We start from the raw sequence: 22,204 nt of genomic DNA on the forward strand, positions 1-22,204 counted from the left end.
TGCAGTCCCTCAATACAGATCTGTGGTGTATCATCATCATAAAATTTTTAAATTGTTTGGCTGTTGAACACTTCTGTCAAATATTTTTGTTTTCCTTTTGCCCTTTTCTGACACATGATAACTGATTTCTGTTCAGAGTTAACAAACAACTCCATTTCAGAGAATAAATTTGATATCAAGTAAGATCAAACCATTTATTTGCCTTCCACCCATATTCTACAATTTTGGTGTCAATCATGCGACTTCTGCCAAAGGCATCTGAACCATTCAAACTGTAGGATTCTTGAGCTGACAACAGAATAGACAAGCACTTGTAAGATTCAAAAGCAACGCCAACTGGATCTTTAGATATATTAAGCACTGGAACCTGCCCATTCTTGTTATTGCTGCAATGTGAAACATCTCTTCAATGATCTAGAAGTATACATTTTTTGGATCAACACTGTGCACAGGGATTTATCATCCAAAACTGTGTTCCACAGGAGATATCACTTGCATGAGATCAGATGACATCTCCAAGGAGATATTGTTTTGGAAGTAGATTTTGCACAATGCTCTGACAATGCTATGACATCATGAAATTGATGACAAAATGCTATGACATCACTGCAATGCAAATCTAATGGCAGTGCTGTGTTCAGAAACATACTTTTTTCACTGAAAACTAATGAAGAATGATTTTGGATGATAAATAAAATCTCACCCTCGTGTCTACTGATATCAATTATATCAACACTCACTGATAAAGGTAACGATATCTTTGGCACACCTCACATATTAGTTACTTTATCAACTCATGCTGATATATTTGATCTCAGTAGACGCTTGGGTGAGATTCTCTACTTATCAAGGTGTTTTTGCAGGCCAAATTTTTCTCACAAATCCAATCTTTTAATTCAAGCTGTAATATTTTTTTATTTTTGCAAATGAAACAAGGTCAAATGTACATCTCAGTTTGAACTTGTTTCCAAATTTTGGAAAAGATACATCCCTTTTACAAATATGCTGCATTGGACACTCGACTAAAAATTCTAGATAAATCCCTGATCATCAATAATAATGAATCTTGTACCGTATGCCTGATTTCAAACATAACCCACTGAAGTTTGTTTTATGTGTGGCTAATATCAAACTACAACAGTTCATGTTCTCGACCTCATCTTCACCTGCCACACACATTCTGTTGATACACACTACAGAGCTGACATCTTTCCATAGACAGATTAGAAATCTACAAAAATAAATACCAAGGATAATCCCAAACTCCACGGAAACGCTAACTGAAAGACTCTCCTCTGGGTCTAACAATGATTGTAAGCTGTATCATTGTAATTCAAGGCAATAAATATGGGCATATTTAATACATCACAAAAGCAAAATCTCCATTTTGAAATACATTTTGCATTTACAAAAATGAAAAGTGTTTTTGAAACTATGATAATGGACTATGAACTATGATGACATCAGCTGATTTGATCGAACTGTCATTGTAAATGCATTTGGTAACTAGAATTCCTGTTTGTAAGATACAGACTTGTTTTTTACATGTCAACTTCACCAATGAAGGTAGTGTTGAACTTTTATGGCAGTCTGCAAGCTCCTAATAATCAGATCTTTGTCTTTGGTTTTGCTACGAACTGCATGAAGCACGAAGGGGCACCTGCATAGGAGGTTGAATCAAGGGAACTCTAAGTAAACTTATTTCGTCTAATTTTAACAATGAATTTGTTGTTTCTTAGCCATCTCAATTGTGAAATTTTGATTTGTGTAGCATTCATGAACCCCAGAGAGCCACCATTATTTCTATATGGTACTCTTTCTTAGGAGTATCTTGCCATACAGCTCAGAAACAACCTGGTCTGTAGAATGTCCACAAGAATATGTTGGATACCCAATTTGCCGGATAGGAATTAGAAGACCTGCTTCTTTTTCAAGATACAGAAATCGGATATGCTGGTCTGAATGCTTCACTCCCGTCTGAGGAGTGTAGCTGGCTGCTGGACAAGAAAGCTCACTTGACACAATCTGTTGCGGAGGTGTCCCCAGGTCTTCTCTGAGACAGGCTTATAGGTACGAGGGTTGGCTGAAAAGTTCTCAGCCTGAGTGGTTTTTCCCCACCAGGTAGAGACAGGTGTTTGCCACCAATGAGGACAATCATTTAGTGAATCATAGACACAAGAACTACAAACATACTAATAGTTTTATCTCAACTACAGCTCTTTTGGTAAACCTACCCTCTGAAATCATCAGAAATGGACAAAACTGAATACAGGGCAGTCATCAAGTACTTGCAAAAGAAAGGGATGTCCCCAACACAGATACATGCTGACATGGTCTCCACTCTAGGTGATGATGCTCCTTCATTTTCCACAGTAAAGAAGTGGGCTGCAGAATTTAAGCGTGGCAGACAAAGCCTTGATGATGACCCACGCTCAAGAAGGCCTTCAACAGCAACCACTCCAGAAAACATCATGCGAGTGCTCCATATGTTGATGGATGATTGATGATTGACTACTCGACATATTGCTAGTGTAGTGGGCATCTCTCATGAGAGGGTTGAGCATATTATCACCAACGAATTAAGAATGACTAAAGTTTCTGCAAGATGGGTGCCAAAGCTCTTGACAGCAGAACAGAAACGTGTCAGGTTCCAGACGTCCCTTGACAATTTGTGTCGTTCTGAAGCAGATCCTGATGATTTTGTGGCACGATTTGTAACCATGGATGAGACCTGGATACATCACTTTCAACCAGAAACAAAACTACAGTCAAAACAGTGGAAGCATCCTGATTCACCAGCTCCGAAGAAAGCCAAGTCAACAATCCGCGATTGTGGCTTTGAACTCATTGACCATCCTCCTTATTCACCTGATTTGGCTCCTTCTGACTTCCACCTGTTCCCCAAAATGAAAAAGGAACTCGCCGGTCGCCATTTTGCAAGTAATGATGACGTCATTTCCGCTGTGACTGATTTTTTTAGGGTAGCTGAAGAAGATTTCTTCCTGACCGGGATTTGGGCCTTGCAGCATCGCTGGCGAAAGTGTGTGAACTTGGAAGGGGACTGTGTAGAAAAATAAATTACAAACGTGGACTTTGTAACTTTTTTTCACAGTGAGGCTTAGAACTTTTCAGCCAGCCCTCGTATATTAACTGATTTAATGAAATGTTGAGTTTAATCCCACCCACTGTACATAACACCTTAGAAAGTCACAACGTACTTCCAGATGTACCTTTGTCAGAAGTCAGTAACTTTCAGGAAACAAGAAATATAAGGTCAAAACAAACTGTAACAATCTAACCAAGTAACTAATATAAGGCAATTGATTCTGTTGTCAAACCTATAAAAAATAATATCACACTGTTGAAACATAAATAACAATGACTACATTATAAACAGACACTAATCCACATAGGGTATTATTTTCCTGATAATATTAAGAATATGTCATGTGAACAATCCATCTCTAAAACAACAGAAATTAGAAGGAAATGAAAACATTGCTTGTGAACAACTGGCTTCTAAGGGGATCAAAATAAATCTTTGAAAATCCATTGAAACATGACGATGGTGCTGATTTTCACTTAAGAATTACCTATCCCTGTTAAGTTTGCTGCCATACTACCTTATGAGGAAATACAAACCTAGCAACCTGATTGGCTAGAAGGAGCTGAGGAGAAACCTTTTCATAACTTTAATTTAAGCACCTTTTCTTGGACATTTAAAGCTTGAGAGTCATTTCATCAAATAAACTGCAAGATACAATTACTATACATTTTGGCAATCCCTATTTCAAAATAACATTCCAATTTTGTCATAAACCCTACAGTGTAATTAACTTGATACTGTACCAATAGGGGATTATTATGATTACATAGCTAACCTAATCATGCAGTATTAATATGAGGATATATGCAAATATTCCACACAACAACACCTTGTCTATTACCTAACACTTCATCTGAAACTATGATACCTATTGCAAAAGTATCTTGCAACACAGCATAATGTACACAGTGTGGCCACCAATTACTGCCTTAGTGTTTATTTCACCTTCAAGAAGTGTATAATGTTTCAAGTATGTCAAACTGATGATGTAGTGCCTAAACCTCAGTTTACACATCTTTATACCGCACTCAGCAATGTTGAAACAGTGTCAGACTGCAAAACTTTGAGGCTGGACCAGACAACCAAGTCATCAATATTGTACGACCAGACAACCAAGTCATTGACATTGTAAGACCAGACAACCAAGTCATCTATACTGAAAGATCAGACAACCAAGTTATCAATATTGTAAGACCAGACAACCAAGTCATCAATAATATAAGACCAGACAACCAAGTCATCGATGCTGCAAGACCAGACAACCAAGTCATCAATATTGTAAGACCAGACAACCAAGTCATCGATACTGCAAGACCAGTCAACCAAGTCATCGATACTGTAAGACCAGACAACCAAGTCATTGATACTGCAAGACCAGACAACCAAGTCATTAATATTGTAAGACCAGACAACCAAGTCATCAATATTGTAAGACCTGACAGTCATCAATATTGTAAGACCAGACAAATAGTCATCGATACTGGAAGACCAGACAACCAAGTCATCGATATTGTAAGACCAGACAACCAAGTCATCAATATTGTAAGACCAGACAACCAAGTCATCGATATTGTAAGACCAGACAACCATGTCATTGATACTGAAAGACCAGACAACCAAGTCATCAATATTGTAAGACCTGACAGTCATCGATATTGTAAGACCAGACAACCAAGTCATCAATAATATAAGACCAGACAACCAAGTCATCGATGCTGCAAGACCAGACAACCAAGTCATCAATATTGTAAGACCAGACAACCAAGTCATCGATACTGCAAGACCAGTCAACCAAGTCATCGATACTGTAAGACCAGACAACCAAGTCATTGATACTGCAAGACCAGACAACCAAGTCATCGATATTGTAAGACCACACAACCAAGTCATTAATATTGTAAGACCAGACAACCAAGTCATCGATATTGTAAGACCAGACAACCATGTCATTGATACTGAAAGACCAGACAACCAAGTCATCAATATTGTAAGACCTGACAGTCATCGATATTGTAAGACCAGACAAATAGTCATCGATACTGGAAGACCAGACAACCAAGTCATTGATATTGTAAGACCAGACAACCAAGTCATCAATATTGTAAGACCAGACAACCAAGTCATCGATATTGTAAGACCAGACAACCATGTCATTGATACTGAAAGACCAGACAACCAAGTCATCAATATTGTAAGACCTGACAGTCATCGATATTGTAAGACCAGACAACCAAGTCATCGATATTGTAAGACCAGACAACCAAGTCATCAATATTGTAAGACCAGACAACCAAGTCATCGATATTGTAAGACAAGACAACCATGTCATTGATACTGAAAGACCAGACAACCAAGTCATCAATATTGTAAGACCTGACAGTCATCGATATTGTAAGACCAGACAACCAAGTCTTCGATACTGGAAGACCAGACAACCAAGTCATCGATACTGCAAGACCAGACAACCAAGTCATCGATATTGTAAGACCAGACAACCAAGTCATCGATATTGTAAGACCAGACAACCAAGTCATCGATATTGTAAGACCTGACAACCAACTCATTGATACTGAAAGACCAGACAACCAAGTCATCAATATTGTAAGACCTGACAGTCATCGATATTGTAAGACCAGACAACCAAGTCATCGATATTGTAAGACCAGACAACCAAGTCATCAATATTGTAAGACCAGACAACCAAGTCATCGATATTGTAAGACAAGACAACCATGTCATTGATACTGAAAGACCAGACAACCAAGTCATCAATATTGTAAGACCTGACAGTCATCGATATTGTAAGACCAGACAACCAAGTCTTCGATACTGGAAGACCAGACAACCAAGTCATCGATACTGCAAGACCAGACAACCAAGTCATCGATATTGTAAGACCAGACAACCAAGTCATCGATATTGTAAGACCAGACAACCAAGTCATCGATATTGTAAGACCTGACAACCAACTCATTGATACTGTAAGACCAGACAACCATGTCATTGATACTGAAAGACCACACAACCAAGTCATTGATATTGTAAGACCAGACAACCATGTCAATGATAAACTACAGAACATGATCAAGCCCAATTTAACAGTAGGGATCCAGTGAAAAATTGTATGTGGTATGGTTCACTAAGGCTAGGAGATATCCTTACAACATTCTCTATGATTAGTAGTACCTCCAAGTTTCATGACAAACAGTTTTATACTTCTCTTGGAAAGAATTTGTTCTTTGATGAAAACAGTAACAAAGTTTAAAATAATTGAAAGTAACAATACAACTCTTCATTATATACAGACTATACTAGTCCAAGACACTTACGGGATACGAACATCTGTCTGCACACATTACATATTTCGGAAGTAGGTGTCATGCACTTATATGGTTTCCCTATTGCACAACTTGTGGAGATCATACTGTCCTAGTCATTATTTGCGTTACAATAATATTGCGTATCAAGAAAAAGATACAGTCAAGTTACACTGAAGTCACAAAGTCTACTGTGACTTCAACGTTTTAAGCACTGAGAGGAGCATGCAATGAACGTCTTGAACACATTCACCTTGAAACCTTTAAAACTTTATAATCTTATATACATCCTATAACAGTTTAACATATTTTGCAAACATATCTACATACCTTCTGTTTAAATAATAACAGTCTCAGATTGACATAGAGTCAATTTCAGCGCAAACCATTATTTTCTTTCTGAAAATGTTTGACCTTAGTTTGACACGGAGATAATTTCATTCAAACATTATCAGCATTATAACACTTGCAAAAACAAAAGATAACTTTTTTCTGATGTCTGATAGTACGGACTAACACTACAGTATCTAAATACTTCATAACTTTACCATCAAGTAAATATTTCAGGACCATTGTCTAAACCAGATTATAATTTCAGTCCATGAGTCCAGTTCACAAGATCAAAAGGGGGCTGACAGTCTGAGACGGAAACATTCCATTATGAGTGACATATGAGCAGTCCTGGGGTCCATTTCACGAAACTCTCGTAAGCCTAAGATCTCGTAACTTTTCTTGTAGCATCCATAGCTCCTGTGTTACAGTATAGGAGGTACAATGGTTACGAGAAAACTTACGAGATCTTATGCTGCAAGCATTTTGTGAAACGGGCCCCTGGTCTGTTGTGAAACTCATTTGATGTCACAAATGATCTGCCAGTCAAGCAAATCGTCCATCACATTATCACTGATGTTTAATTATCAATATTCACCATTTCTTGTTCCTTTGAGAGAATGTCACTTTTTTCATGTAAACCAACTGACAAACAGTTGATGACTGATGTGTATCTTAGTTGTTTAGTATATTTACACAAAATTAGAATGAAAATGATGAAATATGATTTTGGCAACATTATGTCCTCCAATAAAAATGAGGCCATGCTACTCTGGAAGAGGCTCTCGTAGGAAGAAATAAATATGATGGAAAAGAAATGATAAAAGAGAAACAGAGTATCAGGAATATTTGTTTGAGAGTGTTGCCTGTTGTTGAATAAAAGAGGCAGCTCAATGTCTAATCACTGTCACTTGAACTCTCTCTGTTAGCAGCATCGCGGTTACCTCCCCTGTTTCCTGCAACCAAAAAAGTTTAATTCTTGAACGATGGAATATTTACTGAGTGGAACTGTATACACAATACCAACAAACAAAAAGCAGATAATTTCAGACTACAGACTGCAGATGTTCATGGAGTACTTTGGTATTTATTTAGACCAGTACAGTCAGAACCTGGACTTATTCAATACAATTGTTTCTATTATCATTATAAAAATAATGAAATCTTGTAAGTCTCATGTGAATAGTTTAAGTGTGTGATTGACTGACTGACTGACTGACTCACTGATTTATTGAGTGAGTGAGTGAGTGAAAGAGCTTGGTTTTATGCCACTTTTAGCAATGTTCCAGCAACAAGGAGTCTTGCTAACAGATCAAAGCGTAGGTAATTGGAACAGTTACAATGAAGCTCCAAAACTGTACATTTTGTAAGATGAAGTACTGTTTGTCCTGAGTAAATGTTGGAACTGACCTCCTGCTCGGATCTGGTTCAGAGAGGCTAAAACACGGAGCATGAATGCAGCTGGAACGGTGATGGTGTCTCGTGTCTCCTCCAGCATGATCTCATTTCGTCTCTGGATCTGTTACAAGAACATTTTTCATGACAGGCTAGCTGTTGAAAGCATCAGGTTCCTTTCACCTCTTTGAGAAGCATAAATAACAGCATAGAAAGGTCTGCACATCCATTATGTGAATCACCAACTATTTCGTGGTGGACAAGAGAAAATAATCTTCATATGAAACCAAGACAAACAAGGTCAAGATTAGATTGTCGCTTTCTGCCTTAATCCAAAACATCCTGCACGATCATGCTCAAAGAAAGAAATGTCTGTATTTACTTTTCACAGATGTGTAATCCATGGAAAAATGCAGTTGTAAACATTATCTGATGGTTTCAAGGATGATTCCGTACCTCATGAGCCTTCTCCTCATCAAATGCTGGCTCCGTTTCCATTGGGGACCAAACCTTCACATCATAGTCTATTCCACTTGATGCCAGAACTTGGAAGAAACAGAACAGTGAGATATTACCAAAGGAACCTCAGAGTGAAAAAGGAAAAAATCATATGGCAAGTCATTCTCTTCCTACAGACCGTAGGTTGTCAATGAGGGTGATGAAGATTCTGCTAACCTGCCATTACATGACTGACTTCTAGAAGACATGTTTGCACATTGCACAAGGGAACAGGTTTTAGTTTTCCCTAAGCATATTACCGAGGCCTTGCAAGTGGTCAGTTTTGAAACGTCTCCGACTGCACAACTAAATCGGATTGCATTCAATCACGAATCCTGAACACATGCATAATGACGTAAGTAACCTCAAGAGAATGATGGCACGTTCACTTGCATGAGAATATTCCTGTTTTGTTTATGAATTTTTCTCAATGTCTTAACAATATGATAACATACTTGGGTCATAAGGATGAGGCTGCAAGCAGTTGACAACATGGCGATCTGCCTCCAGGAGCATCACCAGAGCTGATGTGTGTCGGTCCCACACAAATATGTGTCCACAGTCAGACCCACTCATCACAAAGTCTTCACCCCAGAAGTTGGCTTCCTTGATCTGTAAGGAAACCAGTAAGATTAAATAGCAGCCCTCCAATCATCTACACGTTCCCCAAGTGCTTTCAAGTTAAAGATTTGAGTGGAATTCATAATCAACAGAAGGGAAGATTACAATCATACTTACCTTTGTTTCCCTATTGCGCTAACCCTCAATAGATAAAAGAACTTGGAACTGAACTTTAACAAGTTGAACAGCTTTAGCCTGTGCATATTGTTTAACATTGCTTTTAGCAATATATAGCATATCATGGCGGGAACATCAGCCACGGGCTTCACATATTAAACCCACGTCTTCAGTGTGACAGATGGACACTTTAACCATTAGGCTATCCCACCGCCCCTGAATGTTATAAATAACTATTCAAATACCCTGTATATACTCTTTGGCCACTGTTAAATTTCACAAAGAGTGAAAAGCAATCACAGCTGTAAATAGAACTACAGAACATAGAAAATCTGACACAGTAAATACTCTGCACTGCACTTTAACAGGTTGACATTTATTTCGTCCCATTAAACTGACAGGCTCCAACAACATCCAGCAATATACTGAACAAAAGTTACATCAGCATCAACTGATGAAGGCAACTGATTAGGACACATCTGTAAACAACTACATAGAAAAGCCTGTGGATGAAATATGTGTTAGACACTTCCACATTAGATTGAACAGAGAAAGCAGTACCATTGTTCTAGCGTTTCTGTGTCCACGGAACTTTATCTTGGTCTTGGGCTGGAAGACATGCTTCATCTCCTGTTGTTCCTTCTCCTCCTGCCTTTTCCGATATGCTGTCTGTAGACGCAGCGCAGCAAAGTGACGCTCATCATCGTCTCTACAACACACAATATCTGTGAGAACCTTTCTTTCCATGAGCTGTAGGTGGACACACCACTACTGGTCCTAGCTCCATCCCATTGTATCTAACTCTATCCAATCTAATATTCTCACATTTTTCTGTAAGGGGTGCAATGCTAGTGGTGTTCTGAATAATTGAAATAATGGAAGATTGACCAAGCAATCTATCACATTTTTGCACAATTGATCATAAACAATTTTTGAACCACCATTTCAAACGCTTGATGATGGAACATATCTAAAAAGTTGTTCATGGTTGAAAACATGTTTAATTATTAAAAAAACTCACTTCACTTACTGAAAAGGCATGACAATATTTCTTGAAGACTCAAGAAAGTTCATGACATATCTGTGATCTTGCATCAATTTACATAGGATGTGAAATTTGCAAATGCAATTTGCATTGTTTCAAAATAAAAGAAAAAATTAACAGACAACCATATCATACATATCTGCAATAACAACCTGAAAAGAAAAATCTGAAACATGATGCCAACCAAGCTTTTTCGATGACTGCTCATTGGTAATGATCCGATTATCAATTGTGAGATTTCAACCAGTTCCAAACAAGAGTGCATTCATTGCCCAAATGTGCACCTGCTGTTGTTTGTAGTGTAAAGGTGTGTCCACTAGACATGCTAAACACCTGTCAATGAAGGATCTAATTCCACATTTGGACCTAAACTATTCTAAGATTTTCAGGACCTTACCAGTTCATGTGGGTTTCAACTGTTTGTGTGAAAACTGACCTTTGTGGGTATCCATATCTGCACCCAAACTCTGTCTATATTCCATAAAATCTATCTGCCTCAACTTGAATCTACTGCTATTGTAGCTCTGTCAATATTCCATCTTGACTTGAATGTTTTCTTGGCTTTGTCTATTCTCTCATCTCAATTTGAATATATACTTGGCTTGCCTATAATCTTATCTCAATTCTAAAATATCCTTGGCTTTGTCTATAGTCATGTCTCAGCTTGCTCAAAGTCTTGGCTTTGTCTACACTCTTGTCTCAACTTAAATCTGTCCAAGGTTTTCTCCATACAGTAATTCAACATAACCTACTCCATGTTAATTTCAATCTCTTGATGTTGAATATATCTTGACCGAGTGAGTATTGAGCTGATGTACCTGAGTAACCTGGCTCTGCTCCTGTTGGGGTAGGGTCGGGGGTGAATGTCATCCTCCTCGCTGCTGGAGTCCAGGTGTAACCAGTCATCTTCCCGTGACCCGCTTCTTTGCTGACCTCGGCCAGATGCTGACCCACCACGACCGACTGCCAAAAACAGAACCATTGATACTAGAGCATGGCCTTATTACTGAAAAAAAAAACCTTTTCACTAATGGTTGAACACTAATGGTTTTTCAAGGTTATGCATCCATGATATCTTCATACATATTTTCAAACTGATCATGTACCCACACTTCCTGTCTCTACGTAACCAGCCTCCCAACAACACAGGTCTACAACCCATACCTGCTTGATACCCCTATCTGTCTACTATTACTACCAGTCTACCACCCCTGCCCTCCTGACATCCCTCTCTATTCTACCACACCTTATTGCCTGACACTCCTCATGGCTTGACCATGCTGACAGCCCCACCTGTCTGATACCGTCTCAGACCACCATTCCTACTAGTGTTCCACCCTACCTGCTGGCTGCCTGCCTGCAGATTCCAAATGCTCCGTCCTGTCGGATCCCTGCCTGTCCTCACCACTCTCACTCTCCGTGTAGGTGACCATCTCCTCACTCCCTCCACAGTCCACATCCTGGTTACCGCTGCTCTCATCCTTATCCTCTGACCCAGATTTACTCCCAACTTTACCCTGTGAGTCAGCTCTGCCTTCCCCAGCACAAGCCCCATCTGCTGCAGTCTCGGTTGGCACCTCTGAAGATTCAGCTGCCTCAGCCTGGTGTTGTCGCTCTACAGACCTGCGATCAAGTTCCGGGAGTAGCGACTGTGTGTTTGAGATATCATCCTCATGAGGTACTTCTGTAATATCAGATCTGGTATTTCGGGAGGATGGGTCGATTTCCATTGCTTCCACTTGTTTGTTTAAGGATGAAGAACTAGAGTCATCAAGATCTATTCTTGATTCTGCTTCAGAAGAGGTTTTCAGTTCATCACGAATTGTTGAGGTAACTTCTAATACTGTAGCATCTATAGCATCTTGAGAGTTATCAGCCCCTGATTCGACTGGTGAGCTCCCATAGTTATCTCCCCCTGTTTGTCGAGTAATGGCTGACTCTCCAGTGCTCAGCCTATCAAATGGGGCAAATCCCACACGAATGGTACTGGCTGCCATTCCCTGGCTAGAATACTGAAGGCTTATGACAGGTTCAAGGAGAGTCTGGACGGATGGGGGAACTCCAGACCCCGAAATGTGGTCACTGTCAGATTGCCTTGTCGATGAAAGACTATTGGTGGGTATTGCACTTAGTGTTTGCTGCCTGGTAGTGGCATGAGACTGAGATGTGAGGTCTGTTTGTTTGCTTGAACAGTCTGAAACTACACTGGAGGAGTCACACTTCACTGCTTGGGAGTTGGATTCTTCTTCTGCTTGTTCCTTCAACTCAGCTGTCATGGATTCAGATTTGGAAGACAGAGATGCCGGATCACAGTCTGAGCTTCTCCGAAATATTTTAGAATCAACATCTGCCCCTCCTGAAGACCTGTCTGGTTCAATCCCTGCTGAAGAACCAGACCTGACTGAAGAAGAAAGGGTATCTGTTGTGGATGACGACCTCTCTGAAGGAGTGGACATGGGTTCGTCAGTGCTAGGACTAGAGTACATGCTGGTTGTACTCGACTCCTCAACACTGTTTAAACGCTTTGGCCTCACTTTTACAGAAGAGTCTATGAGATCTGGGATACTAGGGCAGCTTTCTTGACTAGAAGATGGTTTTCTTGAAACAAGTTCCTCACTCTCACCCCCAGAGGCTCCCTCCACACCTGAATTAGTCCTTGAGGAAGTATTCACTTCTAGAGGGCCTGACGAGGAAACACTCTGAGAGGACACTCTTTCACTTTCTCCTGCCTGGGACACAGACAGAGATTCCCCATCACTACTTTCTTGTGCCCCTGACACAGTTGATTCAGCTGCCTGTCCTTCACCTTGCTGTGACCTTGACATTCCTGGCTGAACTTGACCCTCCAATGGTTGACTTTGACCTGCTTCCTGTCCCCCTTCTGCCTGATCGTCATCACTGTTTCTCAATGTTCCATCCAACCACCTTGTTAGCATCTCGGACATCCTCTGCATGAGCGTGGCATGTGGACTTTGACGACCTGCAAATAAAAGCAACATTATAGTAAATAATCAAATCGAAACCAGACAAGCCAATGATTAACATCATGAGCATCAATTTATTTATATGTGAAATGTAAGTCAGAGCAAGAGGCAATCAGCTGCTTCTTACTACAAGCACTGATTACTGAATCTTCATGTGCAATGACAGCAGTGAATGACATACATCAATTTCATGTGAGTATGTCCCATCAGAAAGATTGAACTTTATCAACAATTCAGCTGTGAACAATAAAGCCACTAAAATGATAATGTGAAATGTTTATTATGATACTACATGCAACCTTGCCCTTGGTGAAGACCTAGGGGGAATAACTCTGTACCAGTCTCATCCTGTATCCTTTCCCTCTCCGGCCTGGCGTTGGGTCCTGTGTCTGACCAGTCTCCTCTCAGTCTCAGCCTCTTGATGGGAGGCTGGCGGCTCGTTGTGTCACTTGAAGTGGACTCAGACATGCCTCCTGAGGCTGACGAATCACCCTGAGAGGACAGAAAGTAGACTGGATAATTTTGACCTGTAGCAATAATGCCTTTTGCATATGCTGTGCTTCTCAAACCTCTGTGAGTTACATTATATGCCGCTTTTAGCAAAATTCCAGCAATATCATGATGGGGAACAACAGAAATGGGCTCATACATTGTGCCCAAAAGGGGAATCGAACCTGTGTCTTTGGCATGATGAGTGAATAGTTTAACCAAACCACTTGACTATGCCACCACCCCTCAACCATCTGTGCATACCTACAGACATTGTAAGATGGGTGTGTACTGAATATGGGTGAAATACTGGTGACAGCAGTGCAAATCACAGAACCCCTCAGACAGTATGATAAGACATGATTTAAAAAGCCAAATCACCAAACAATTGATCAATCCATTTCCTACACCCAGCACTATCTAATCCCAAATTCCCATAGATTGTGACAGGATGGATGAGGCTTGTGAAGTGTATGATGATGATGTTTTACCTGAGCAGACGCCAGTTTGGACAGCTCCTGTCTCCTCCTCTCATCCTGTGGAATACATTGATAGAACTGAACTACTACTATAGTGACACACTGACAGTGATACTCATTCAGTTGAACTCAATACTCATACTTTGGACAGTCAATTTTGTTTGAAATGATAAAAATATCCCTGTGAACATTGGTTTAGCACTGATGATCACTACTGACAATGCATGGCTGGTACATCCTCTCTCTCACCCCGTTTGAGACTAAACGGATTCACATGCAGACATTTCAAACAGAATGCTGCTGATGAGTGTGCTATCATCTTTATTGTAAATATCTCATAATCATGAGACTCCAGGACACCAATTACATCTCCTTTAGTTCTGATATCTGAAATGTGTTTAAGTTGTTCACAGTTATCTCCCCTTGACCATGACCAAACCATGGATTCCATATCTTGGATATTAATAATCACACATTATGCACATAACATGTGCTTGAAAACTGGACAACAACAAACATTGAACAATCCCCCATCTTTTTAAATTAACAATTCTTAAATTCTTATATTTATGTGTCATGCCTACCTGTGTGCTGAACAGGTAGATGTTCTCGGAGGAGTAGCTAACCAGGATGTCATGACCAGCGGGGCTGTAGTTCAGGGACGTGATGCGGTATGCCTTGTGTTCTAGTGGGGCCATGAAGCGACAGATCATCCCTGTTATACCACGGCCAGTATAGTTCCCTGAAACAAACATATCACTTCAGCTGCTGTTTCATCTAAGCTAACCAATATACTGTTGGAAAGTGAGAAGTGTTACGTTCTACATACCAGATGCTCTGGTTCCCATCATTCTCCTGTCAAACACTCGGACAGAACTGTCGGAACAAGCCACTGCTAGGTGGTATGGAATAACAGGATCAACAGCAAGGGAGGTAACTGCCTGCTTACAGTTGATTAGGATATCCTGCAACCAGAGACCATTTAAATTGAACAAAACTAAAAAAAATGGTTAAAGAAGGTTATAAGGCTGTTCTAACGCAAGAATGAGTGAGAGAGAGAAAAAGAGAGAGAAAGAGAGAGAGAGAGAGTATGGTTCTACAATGCTTTTAGCAATATTCCAGCAAAATTACTGTGGGACACCAGAAATGGGTTTTGACGCATTGTACCCAATGAATGCGTGGGGAATGGGACCCAGGTCTTCCGAGTGAGTGAAAATTGCTTAACGCCACATCCGGGTCTTCAGTGTGATGCGCAAATGTTATAACCTCTAGGCTACTCCACCACCCTTGAAGCGAGAGGATGATTGTATTGGTATACTTCCAAACAAGCACAGAACTGAATTAAAACCCACATTGTTCTTCAGGAGCGGATACTGGATATTTGAGATGGGGGTGCACATAAATCATGAAGTCCAAAGGTTAGGGGGAAATGCTCCTCTGGGAATTTGGGTTTTTTTGAGGCAGAAGGTGGGTTGGTGGTCACACCCCACTTCTGGATCCACCCCTGTTATTTGACCTGAAAGACACGTCATGTGTTTGTACCTGCTTGCCCTTATGTAGAGTCTTGTTTAAAATTATGACGTGATGTAAATAGTTCTTGCTGAAAAGACAAACACTCTATGTTTTTACATTTACAGGTGCAACTGGACATTAAAAGTTTCATTTAAGGACCCACATCTTTACAGCTTTCCTTGCTGCAGCTTGTCTTCATGCGGAGGTCGAACCACCGCACAGTGCCATCTTCACCACATGTCAAGAAGGTGGCCGCCTCGTTCGGCACCACCATCACCTGGACAAAACAAAACATCTCACTTTGTCACACTCATGATCTGTCCCAACTGAAGAGCAGAAACGTTGTTATTAAATGTGTACCTGCCTACCCTTCATATATATGTTATTCTGTCCACCAACATCCCAGATGAATACACTATGCCACTTAGAAAGTGGTCAAATTTAAACACATAATATATTTGAGATAACACTTTCTGATTAAAATATGGGTGCTTGTACTTTTATCATGTTTATTGATTGATTCTAATTCCAAATATAACATAAGTTACACCTGAGATATCTTCTGGTCACTGAAGAAATCAAAGATGTCTTTTCAATCTGATATATTACCTGTAAATCAGACCATGGACTAGGGGCTCTTGGCTTGCAATTACTGGATTCTCATCCAAATGAAAGCCGTCTCCCTGGTATATTTTTAGTCATATCTGTTTAGTCTTAATGTCCAAACCCAAACTCAAATGTTTGTGCTATGATAACGTATCCATCAAACGTTTTACTAACATAACATATCTGTTAAATGTTTGTGCTAACATAATGTACACATCAAATGTTTGAACCAACATAAAGTACCTATCAAATGTTTGAACCAACATAATGTACCTATCAAATGTTTGAACAAACATAATGTACCTATCAAATGTTTGAACCAACATAATGTACCTATCAAATGTTTGAACCAACATAATGTACACATCAAATGTTTGAACCAACATAATGTACCTATCAAATGTTTGAACCAACATAAAGTACCTATCAAATGTTTGAACCAACATAATGTACATATCAAATGTTTGAACCAACATAAAGTACCTATCAAATGTTTGTGCTAACATAATGTACATATCAAATGTTTGAACCAACATAAAGTACCTATCAAATGTTTGAACCAACATAATGTACCTATCATATGTTTGAACCAACATAATGTACTTATCATATGTTTGAACCAACATAAAGTACCTATCAAATGTTTGAACCAACATAATGTACATATCAAATGTTTGAACCAACATAAAGTACCTATCAAATGTTTGAACTAACATAAAGTACCTATCAAATGTTTGAACCAACATAAAGTACCTATCAAATGTTTGAACCAACATAAAGTACCTATCAAATGTTTGAACCAACATAATGTACATATCAAATGTTTGAACCAACATAATGTACCTATCAAATGTTTGAACCAACATAATGTACCTATCAAATGTTTGAACCAACATAATGTACACATCAAATGTTTGAACCAACAAAAAGTACCCATCAAATGTTTGAACCAACATAAAGTACCTATCAAATGTTTGAACCAACATAATGTACATATCAAATGTTTGAACCAACATAAAGTACCTATCAAATGTTTGTGCTAACATAATGTACATATCAAATGTTTGAACCAACATAAAGTACCTATCAAAAGTTTGAACCAACATAAAGTACCTATCAAATGTTTGAACCAACATAATGTACATATCAAATGTTTGAACCAACATAAAGTACCTATCAAATGTTTGAACCAACATAATGTACCTATCAAATGTTTGAACCAACACAAAGTACCTATCAAATGTATCTCAGTCCTCTGCTGAATAGAGAAATACCTCACAAACAAAGATGTTATCATTATCCTAATACTGACATGCAGATCGGAAATGTACTAAAGCCATGAGTACTATGATATGATGTATTCTGCAACATTTCTTTGATATATGACAGATTTTCACAAAATTTATCAAAATGATATTAAAGGAAAACAGGCCCTACCTTCCAGAGGCCATTTACATTGCAGGTCAAAAGGTCATGATTACTACATTCAGACAATATTGGTTTGTGATTAGGGCTATCATCATGATCATTAATGCTAGATCAAAAGAATAAAATACTGGGGAAGAAATGATTGATAAAGCTGTTCTGTACAACATGAGTGCCAAGTAATCCCAGCCAGATCCTTCATTATTCAGGAAGAACAAATGAAAGTGGTAAGCATGGTAAAGAAAATATCTCGTGATTCATAGTGCCTCATACAATGAAAAGTTTGAAATAGATGACATGTCATAAAAGAGTTTGAAAGTGTTACTTCATTTATATTTGAACAATAGAAACGGCAAAACTTGGCAAACTCTACACATATTCTAGTCTAGTCTCTATCATCTTGCCTGATAAAAGTCAGCTGTTACAGTCTTTGTCTGGAGTTTATCTCACATTATCTCCCCTTGACCGTAGCCTGATGCAATACACAATGCTAATACATGGACAGAACTTTGCACCAGTACATCTAGGCAGGATCAGTTGATGTAATGATAAAGGCCCTTTGACCCTCCTGACTCCAAATCAAAGTGGCATTTGTGACATCACAATCTGTAAAGGTCACTGAACTGACCTCATATGTGGTTCCATTGTGACAGTCGAAGCGGTTCTTCCCATACGTGTCCTCTCGGTCCACCTCAGTAAAGAATACTCTCCCAACACCAGAGCAGGACACCACCTGGGAACATACACAAGCATCATTCATTCCTAAGATAAATGCAAACAGATATCAAACCTGTCACGCATCCATGGGATTGTGGTATTGTTTCAGTCATGTTTCACTTTCAGTGATCTAGTTAGCAGATGCTCTTAAGCTGAGATCATCAATATTCTGCCTACATCACAGCACTGTAACAAGTCCAGTCACACCAGTGACTGAAACCATGAGTCCATGCTGTCAATGTACAGGGACACAATCAGCTGGGTATAAGGATGCTCAGTCATACATAGATGAGAAACTGAAATGGGTTCAATATTTTCAAGAATATTTCACTTCTGTACATGATATAAAAGCAACAGATTTGTGTGACTGCCTGTACAAATCTGTTTTTACAGATTTAGAGGTCTCCCCTACTGAGATACCATGTTGCAGTTTATGTGAATACAGACACAGTTTGATGACATCGAGTCAAGCAGCCCTTGCTTTATTCCCTTACTGTCAAACTCCAGACAGGGCATGAACAATTGCAATCCTATAATGTCTTTTGGTTTGGTGCAACTGGTGATACAATCTGACCTTCTACTCTGTGTGATTCCGTTAGTAGTGATACACACTACATGCAATACTCACATGTCGGTCCCTGGAGTTGGGGAGGAATTTGGCACTGAAAATGTTAGATCTATGGCCTGATCGTATAGATACCACCGTCTGAAATACAGAACAAATAGACAACCATAAGTAACTACACAACAAAACTTAAAGAAAACAATCTATGCATTAGATCAAAAGATATCTCATGGATTTGGTGTTTATTGTCAGAATCAGTCATTCATGATATTTTCCCATTTCCTTATTATATACATATATTTGTAAAACATATTGTTTTCTGGCATCACGTGTCTATAAACACAATAAAACAAGTGAGTAAGCGCTTTTTTGGCTGAGACTTCAATGTCACAGACAGATGTCAAGTAATGGCGCGTTAACCACACAGACCAGTGGTAGACAGATTAAGTCATGCCAATCAGTCAGGCCAATCAGTCGGCACAATCAGTCAGGCCAATCAGTTGGCACAATCAGTCAGGCCAATCAGTTGGCACAATCAGTCAGGACAATCAGTTGGCACAGTCAGTCAGGACAATCACTCAGGACCATTATGAACATGTTGTGGATCAGGACCCTCACTGTCAAGGTTACCAAGGTTACAGCACTCGGTCCACTTAAACGAAACAATTTAGCCCTGCAATGATTGTAACATCCAAACAACAACATAGATCTACAACAGTGGCAGCACCAAGGTCATGTTGAGTACACCACTTATCTCACCCTCTGTGTGAAGGGGTTGGTGATGACAAGATGCTGGTCATCTGACCCAGAGAGGAGATATTGACCCTGGTCATTCCAACAAATTGTATTAACCTGAAACAAAGCAAGCAAATTATATATAAATCAAGCAATAACAGTTCAACAACATTTAAAATGGTCGGTATCTTTTGATGTTGATTGCTTCAGTTATTTTCCTTTTGGTAAAGTCTGATTGGTTCTTTGAGAGGATGGTGTAGTCAGTCCAGTTGATTTGGTGATCGGGATGGGCCGCTATGTGATCTGACACTGCTTGACAAAAAGTAAAAATTGGAAACCTTGTCATGTTCATTTTATTTTGAATGTAAGACTTGTTTCACAAAGCAGTTGTATTGCAATGACTATATTAAGTTCTTAGTGCTATGACTTCTTTGTGGAGCAGGGACCTGTTGTTTATATGAACACTTACACATCCACTGTGAACTTCTAGTCTTCTGTCCAACTTCAGTCTTTGGATGAATTCTCGACTCCCTGTGGAAATACCAAAAATTATGTAACAGACATTTTCAACTGAAGATCAAATCATATTATCAGTTAAAGACATTGTTTCACTGCGACATTGTTGGGTTATGTCCTGGAACTGTGCGTTTATGAAGAAATGCCACTTCAGGAAATATGGCCTGATGAATGAGAAGATACTTACACCTTCACTCCAGAAATTACAACTTGACCTGTAAAAACTATGTCTTTGTCTTCGACGAACATTATAAATATGTGCATCATGATGCTCATTCAGTTTGTAGTTAGATCATTAATGAAATTAAATGATAAATGCTAATAATTTAGTTGTGCAAATCTGTCAACACTTTGTGTAATTTCCCTGTCTGAGTCCGAGTGTGTATCATCTCTACAGTACAGTGTATAACTGGATAATAAAATAATGTTCAGCACAACACCCTCCCACCCTTCCTTCTTCAATGTTGAAATAAATCAAACATAAATTATAAACGCAAACTTAAAACAGCTAAATACTGTACCAAAAAGCAGACATCCTTCAGATGTAAATATTGCATTTGTATCTGACATATTTCAGCAATTCTTGGACAGGATTAATGTCTCAAGAACAGTATTTCATTGAGCCTGGTGAATAACAAATATACAGGATAGGTGTCTCCTGAGGTTAAGCTTGATGAAGATGACACCCCCTAAATATCATAAATCATGAATGTGGATTCAGCATTCAAAATCTGTCCAAAGTGTTATCAAAATCTAGATGATAATTCTCTGTAAACTGATATCCACATTACAACATTGCTATGTCCACATAGATGTAGATATCATAAACACCATTCTCAACTTTGGCGCGAGCATGGTACTTGGCATTTCAAAGGCCTATAAGATAACACGTCACTGGCAACCTCCAACATTTACCCATGGGACGAGGCACCAACAAAGGTAAACAAATGTCAAATATCAAATAGGGAACATATTCTAACACCGCAAATATTGCTTGTAGCTAGGATTAACAATCACACGAAATATATCATGTTAAATTAGTTACTAAATAGTCTTTCATATCAACTTAATATTACTACTGCAAACTTGAATGTTAAAAGATGCCACGATCAGCTGATCGAACGCGCAGATACCCTATTTAGGGGAAATGTCAATTTCGCCAAACCTCTTGCGACGTCGTAGAGTTTTGCTCTTGGTTCAAATCCATATGGTCTTCTCTGCAGTGATGGAAACATTCCAGCCGAAATTATCAGAAGCTGACTTGATATCCCTATCTCTCCTAACTGAGCAGTAAAAGGTCAAGTTCTTTTGTTAGCCAAAGATTCCAAATGAAAACATAGCGGCAGCCATTTTGAGGAAATTATCAAGGGCGGGTAACTCTGCCAAAACCAGAATCCTCGTTCCACTGTTAGCAATTTTACCAAACATCTTTATACAAGCAACATGAATTCAAATAAATTCTCTCGCAGACTAGACTTATGGTTTTGTATGTGTAAATTATTTACCGACGACACACATATTTAGAGGGAACCGCGGAAATAAGAAATTAATTTACAAGCTTTATTGCAAATTGGCACAGCAAACATTTTATGACGCTTCTATCAAAGACAGTAAACTGGATGTCAGTGGATGATTTCCCTTACTTCAGCAATGTTTGGTGGTTTGTCGAATGCCAAATGGTTTTTGAAGGGACATTGTCGTCCTCACAATAGAGACAAAATGTTTCAAATTAACCAGAGTGCGACAG

General features: G+C 39.1%; 1 protein-coding gene across 1 annotated transcript; it reads right to left on the minus strand.

Annotated features, from left to right (window-relative positions):
* Window positions 1-6,078: 6,078 nt before the first annotated feature.
* On the minus strand, window positions 6,079-21,813 carry LOC137287312 (DDB1- and CUL4-associated factor 6-like). Its single transcript, XM_067819551.1, has 17 exons — window positions 21,623-21,813; window positions 20,411-20,472; window positions 19,966-20,058; window positions 19,270-19,347; window positions 18,553-18,657; window positions 16,057-16,170; window positions 15,211-15,346; window positions 14,966-15,123; window positions 14,394-14,438; window positions 13,752-13,905; window positions 11,772-13,409; window positions 11,248-11,392; window positions 9,946-10,093; window positions 9,102-9,258; window positions 8,605-8,693; window positions 8,164-8,272; window positions 6,079-7,709 (listed from the first exon to the last, which is right to left on the minus strand). Exons 1-17 carry the CDS (start codon window positions 21,690-21,692, stop codon window positions 7,651-7,653), a joined length of 3,360 nt encoding a protein of 1,119 aa, XP_067675652.1. The 5' UTR covers window positions 21,693-21,813; the 3' UTR covers window positions 6,079-7,650.
* Window positions 21,814-22,204: the final 391 nt, after the last annotated feature.

The sequence above is a fragment of the Haliotis asinina genome, chromosome 6 (genome assembly GCF_037392515.1).
Source record: "Haliotis asinina isolate JCU_RB_2024 chromosome 6, JCU_Hal_asi_v2, whole genome shotgun sequence".
Taxonomy (NCBI): Eukaryota; Metazoa; Mollusca; class Gastropoda; order Lepetellida; family Haliotidae; genus Haliotis; species Haliotis asinina.